A 6,000-nucleotide genomic window follows, 5' to 3' on the forward strand; every position below is an offset into this window, starting at 1 on the left:
AATTTCTGGCACCAAGTCATCTGTTCAGCCAGTTAGATATGATGCCGATTCTGATTAGCAATCAGGAAAGTCACTTAGGAAGACCCTCCAGTCTTTCTTCTACTTACATAGTCTGAGAATAACAATGACTTTAATTTAGACCTGGAGTCTAATCCATGCTAAGATTTTTAGAGTTGGGGAAGCAGGAATGGAAACATGCTCACAGGCCTAAAGCACCTCATCTGTGGTTCACTTTCTGACATCCTGAGATCTGTTTGTAGGTCGACCTGCACAGAAAAAAATAAAGCAGTTAATAACCTAGTGGGAAGTCTAGATGAGCTAGGGATGTGTGTGGGCCTTCTGGCATCTGAGTTGCTGTCTCCAGGTGATGGTGTGGATCCACGGTGGTGGACTGGTTCTAGGTTGGGCTTCCATCAATGATGGATCCACACTGGCAGCTACTGAGGAAGTAGTAGTTGTCTCCATCCAGTATCGCTTGGGTATCCTTGGCTTCTTCAGGTAAGCCTGGGACTGCGCTGGGTAATGGGGACTAAGTAGTACATGGGCAGCCATGCAATTCTTCCTGCTTCTTCTCAGCACTGGAGACCAGCATGCCAGAGGCAACTGGGGATACCTGGACCAAGTGGCTGCCCTACGCTGGGTGCAGAAAAATATCGCTTACTTTGGAGGCAACCCTGACAGGGTCACTATATTTGGTGCTTCAGCAGGAGGCACAAGTGTGTCTTCCCATGTTGTGTCCCCAATGTCCCAAGGACTCTTCCATGGAGCCATTATGCAGAGTGGAGTGGCCCTGCTGCCTGACCTTATTTCTGACACTTCTGAGGGGGTCTACAAGGTAAGTGCCCTCAAGAACAACAGCCCCTAGAATACTATCTCAGTCATTGCCTCTGGAGATCTGGTGTTCAGTTAAGTGAATTTTCTGTATGCTGAGAATGTTGTATGATAGCAAACCTCTATCTGTCCTTACCAAAAACACTTATGCTTGGTTTCTCAGTTGGTTTCTTATCCTTGTGATAAAGATGATTACCAAAAGCTCCTATGGGAGGAAAAGGTTTATTTCTGCTCACACCTTATGACCAATCTTGAGGAAACTATGCACTCAGGCATGTACATTGAGGCCAGAACTTAATCATAGGCAAAGGAGCAACATGCTTACTGGCTTGTTACCTGTGGATTCCTCAGTTTGCCCTCTTATACAACCCGGAAAACCTCCCATGGTTGGCATTGCCTACAGATAGGTGGGCTCTTCTGCATCAGTCATTTCTCAGAAAAATGCCCAGAGTGCCTTTGAAACAATCTGATAGGGGCAATTTTTATAGCTGAAATTCCTCTTTCCAGATGATCATGGATTGTGTTGAATTGACAAAAAGAAATCTAACAAGAACACATGCATTGATGGAAAGGGCAAGCTGGTAAAAATATTTGCTGTGTACGTGTGAGGTTCCAAGTTTAAATCCTCTGAAAGTATACAAAGCTGATGGTGTCAATAAGTGTCAGAGACCCCAATGTTCCTATGGCAGTATAGAAAATAAAGACAGAAGACTCCCAGGAAGGTCATAGGCCAGCTAAGCTGATGTACACAAACGCAAACAAGGGATATCATGATATATAAAAGCTGAGACTGTGCACTGACCTTCATAGGCAAAATGTGCTACACCATACCTATTGTCACTTGTAACACAAACACAGACACTCAAACACACACACACACACACACACAGACAACAAAGTAACAAAAAATCAATATGTAGGTTGAATGTTCTTCCCAGCTGTCATCTCTGAGCAACAGAAAATGTGAAAACTTTCTCTTCCTCCATTCATACACAACAAACACTAGGATGTGGCATTTCGGGTAATAACTTCTAGTAGAATCACAGAAACTCTGCTCCCTGCTAGGAGGGATGATCTAACCATTACATGTTCCATTTACAGACAGTAGCCAACATATCTGGATGTGAGGCTGCAGACTCAGAAGCCCTGATACACTGCCTGCGAGCAAAGAGTAAAGAAGAGATCCTGGCTATTAACCAGGTTGGGAGAATTGTGTGTCTTGGAGGACCTGATGAAGAGAATGTAGAATTGCCATTACTTACTACTCAAATGTGCTAACTCATCTCCATGGTTTGGTGTCCTTTCAGTACAGTGTGCAAAAAGAATAAGGCAAACTAATTATCATGTCAAGCTTCTTCAAGAAACACTGGGATGAGATAGGATATAGAGAATTGCTGTGGATAGACATGGGCATTAGAATATTTATATGATTGATCTTCAGCACTGACCATCAATGCTGTGTAGGTCTTCAAATTGATCCCTGGTGTGGTGGATGGGAAGTTCTTACCAAAGCATCCTCAGGAGCTCTTGGCCTCTAAGGATTTTCACCCTGTCCCCAGCATCATTGGTATCACCTCAGATGAATGTGGCTGGGGAGTCCCCAAGGTGAGAACTAGTTCTAAGCCCCTGAGAACATAAACTCAGATGGTGAGTCCTCAGAACTCAGAGATGCCTTGATGTAGTTCCAAGCCATCCAATACTTAAGACTATCCTCTAACTCTCAGATGATGGCCCTTGAACATATCATAGAGAAGATAACCAGAGAGACCCTGCCAGCTGTTCTGAAGAGCACTGAAGCAAAGATGGTGAGAGAGACCTTGGCTCCTGTCCTGATAGAGAAGGTTTCTGTATGTTTTTCCCAGATAACATGACCAAAAGTAAAATGTGTGTGAGTGTGTGTGTGTGTGTGTGTGTGTGTGTGTGTGTGTGTGTGTGTGTGTATTTCTCTGGGGAATCAATGAAAAGCTTCTACTTTTCCCCCTACACCCTGTTTTATTGCTGGCCACATTAATTACTTAGATGCTACTCCCTGCCTGTCATCATTCTTCCTGATTCCTCCTGGTGTAGATGCTGCCTCCGGAATGTAGTGACCTGTTAATGGAAGAGTACATGGGGAACACTGAGGACCCAGTGATTCTCCAAGCACAGTTCAGAGAGATGCTGGGAGACTTCATGTTTGCGATCCCTGCTCTCCAAGTGGCACATTTCCAGCGTGAGTACATCTGGGACTAGAGCAAGGGCAGGGAGTGTGCAGATCCATGGGACCCAGGTGAGCTCTGCAGTGTCCAGTCCTATGTCTTTCTTAGCTCTCTTATGGCAGGCAGCTTTCTCTCACTAAATCTTTAGATCTAGTGTAAAGTATGGCATCCTGTCCAGGGCTAGAATAGGAAACATGTTACTTTCCCTCAGTGTCTTATCATCTACTCAGCTGGGAATGCCAGGGTCTCTGGTTAAAAAGGTTTGCCCTGTCCAATGATCCAGTCTGGATTTCACCACTCAACTGTCATTTCAGATTACTGTAGAACAAGGTTTCTTGTCACCAAAGTTTGGGCAGATAAGTTCCATAAGAGAAATCATGTCACCATGTGTCTTCCCTTCCAGGTTCCCACGCTCCTGTGTACTTCTATGAGTTCCAGCATCTGCCCAGCTTCATCAAGTATGCCAGGCCATCCCATGTGAAGGCGGACCATGGTGATGACATTGTGTTTATCTTTGGCTCCTATTTGTGTGGCATGAATGGTGAGTATTTCATGTTTTCCTCGAGCTAAATTGAGCATGAGATGAATCCTCAGGGATTATTGAGCTCTCTGTCCAATTGGGGAAATTCAGAGTCTGGAAGGGGACAGAAGTGTTCCACAATCCAAGTTTTACAAAAACCACCAGGTGCCTCCCCTTAAAATATCCTACAGTTAGAATATAAACCCTTCCTAGTTTGGCTTGCACTAGAAGGAATGAGAACAGACCACTGTAGAAATGAACCTGAGAAACATCAAGTAGTGCTTTTGATCAATCCTGTATTCTGAGTGGGAGGGAAGAGGGTATAAACCAGGTCTAGGGTTTGCCCTCAGGCTGTGTTTTCTGTAGGAGAGCATGAGTTGGCACCTGCATGAGGAGGCTAGCATTTTGTTCTCCTTCTGTCTGCAGTTGACCTCACTAAGGAGGAAGAGCTGTTAAAAAGGAGAATGATGAAGTACTGGACCAATTTTGCAAGAAATGGGTGAGAATACTTCCCCTTTTCAACCTTCTTACAGTCAGGTCTAAGGTGTGCCCCATTAGTATGCATGGGTCCTTAATTACATGATAGTCTTCAGCCCAGGGTACACTCAGGCAGATACTTTCTAGCTGTCATTTACTGTTCATCCCAGAGACTGGTTGGGTGACTCACACTATCATGGTACTGTCCTTTAGATTGTACCTCTGAGAGAGAGACACAAACCTAGCCAGCAGCACTTTCTGCACCTGCAGTAAACACTGGTGGTGATGCTTGTATCTATGTCATTGCACCAATCTATCTGTCCCCTGAAGTCTTTGGTCTGCTCATCCACTATACTGACCAAATAAGGGATCAGGCTTTGAATCAAAGAGACCTTCACCCTTCCTTGCTGGCTGGCATATTCACAGGAATCCCAACAGCCAGGGTCTACCCTACTGGCCTATGTTGGACCAAGATGAGCAGTATCTACAGCTGAACACCCAGCCTGCTGTGGGCCGAGCCCTGAAGTCCAGAAGGCTGCAGTTCTGGACCAATACTCTGCCCCAGAAGATCCAGGAGCTAAAGGGTTCTCAGGACAAGCATGAAGAGCTGTAGCATCCTGTATCAGGAAAGGTGTGTGAGGTTCAAAGCAGATGGGGTAATTCTAAAGTTACAAAGCCTATTGATCTATAATCATTTGTTCTAACAAGAATGAAAGCATTTCTGACCTTGACATTTGCTCTTCTGGACATGTATGAAAACCATTCTGTGTGTTACTCCTTATCATTCTGGACAATCTTTTATCATAAAAAGCCATAAAAGCTCTCATAACCATGTGGATGTGTTAGCCGAAAAGTAGTCCCATCTTTAACCCTTCACTGGACTAGGCTCCTCCTTCCTTCCTTCCTTCCTTCCTTCCTTCCTTCCTTCCTTCCTCCCTTCCTTCCTTCCTCCCTTCCTTCCTTCCTTTGTTCCTTCCTTCCTTCTTCCTTCATCCCTCCCTCACTCCCTTTCTACCTTCCTTTCTTCCTTCCTTCCTTCCTTGCTTGCTTGCTTCCTTCCACTATCTTCTGCCTATCCTCACTCTCCTCTTCTCCAAGTTCCAGACCCTCTTCAAATGAAGTACATGCTTCAGGGACTGTAGACAGCTGTGACTGATTGCATCGAATCCTGTATTCTCTCTCAGCATATTTGTAATTGCCATTACAAAATCTGCTTTTCTGAGGCCTTTTGTCTTCAGAATTCTGTTCCTAAAACAACATTGACTACAAATAGGTGTTAATATAAGTGTCTTCACATATGTGGGCTGAGATAGGAGGATAATATAAATCATAGCAAGATAACAAGACCCACATCTCTGGAACAAACAAAATATCATAACCTCAGTAACTTAACAACAGTAACAAATGCCTTATAGATTGTGTCTTATAGGTTGTGAGATTTGTGGTCAAGATGCCCACATATTTGCTGTGTGGTGACAACCAATTCTCTGGGAAATCAGTCTCAAGGATTCCTTCTTGCGCCCTCTCCTGGTAGGATGTGCAAACAAGACCATTGTAAGGATACTATTAAGTCCTTGCTGAATTGAACTGGAGGCAGGGAAGACCTTCCTCTCAGTTAGACTGACCACTTAGGAGGTTTCCATTCTATATGCACAGTACTGATTGAAATTGCTACAGCCTCTGCCCATCAGCTCCTGTATATACACTAAAGTGTGAAGAGACACTCAGAACGTGCTCTAGACTTTTAATAATTATCTCATTTTTGATAGCTTGAGTGTTCATTGTTTTTATGATACTAGAGATTGGTCATAGGACTTGTGCATTTTTGGCCATTGCACCCATGATCTATAGTCTCAGACTACTGTGGATTATTTACATGCAATTAAGTTCATCTATCTTAGGTGTGTGGTTGATAAGCCATGAGTAAGTTCTATGCTTCCTTCAGACCCTTTTCCTGCCGTTCAGTATCTTAAA

At 44.1% G+C, this 6,000-nt stretch overlaps 1 protein-coding gene across 2 annotated transcripts in view; it reads left to right on the forward strand.

Moving 5' to 3' along the window:
• Positions 1 to 4,856, forward strand: part of LOC114630975 (pyrethroid hydrolase Ces2a-like) — a 7,071-nt gene extending 2,215 nt beyond the window's left edge. Inside the window, exons 4-12 of one of the 2 annotated variants that reach the window (XM_028779297.1) lie at positions 365 to 498; positions 577 to 835; positions 1,933 to 2,031; positions 2,296 to 2,436; positions 2,556 to 2,636; positions 2,899 to 3,043; positions 3,433 to 3,570; positions 3,976 to 4,048; positions 4,453 to 4,856. In XM_028779297.1, the coding sequence (XP_028635130.1) occupies positions 365 to 498; positions 577 to 835; positions 1,933 to 2,031; positions 2,296 to 2,436; positions 2,556 to 2,636; positions 2,899 to 3,043; positions 3,433 to 3,570; positions 3,976 to 4,048; positions 4,453 to 4,639 (1,257 nt within the window). In that variant the 3' untranslated portion in view covers positions 4,640 to 4,856. The remainder of the gene's footprint in view (positions 1 to 364; positions 499 to 576; positions 836 to 1,932; positions 2,032 to 2,295; positions 2,437 to 2,555; positions 2,637 to 2,898; positions 3,044 to 3,432; positions 3,571 to 3,975; positions 4,049 to 4,452) is intronic. The other variant, XM_028779298.1, reaches the window with a different exon arrangement.
• The last annotated feature ends 1,144 nt before the right edge of the window (positions 4,857 to 6,000 follow it).

The sequence above is a fragment of the Grammomys surdaster genome, unplaced genomic scaffold (assembly GCF_004785775.1).
Source record: "Grammomys surdaster isolate TR1022 unplaced genomic scaffold, NIH_TR_1.0 349, whole genome shotgun sequence".
Classification (NCBI taxonomy): Eukaryota; Metazoa; Chordata; class Mammalia; order Rodentia; family Muridae; genus Grammomys; species Grammomys surdaster.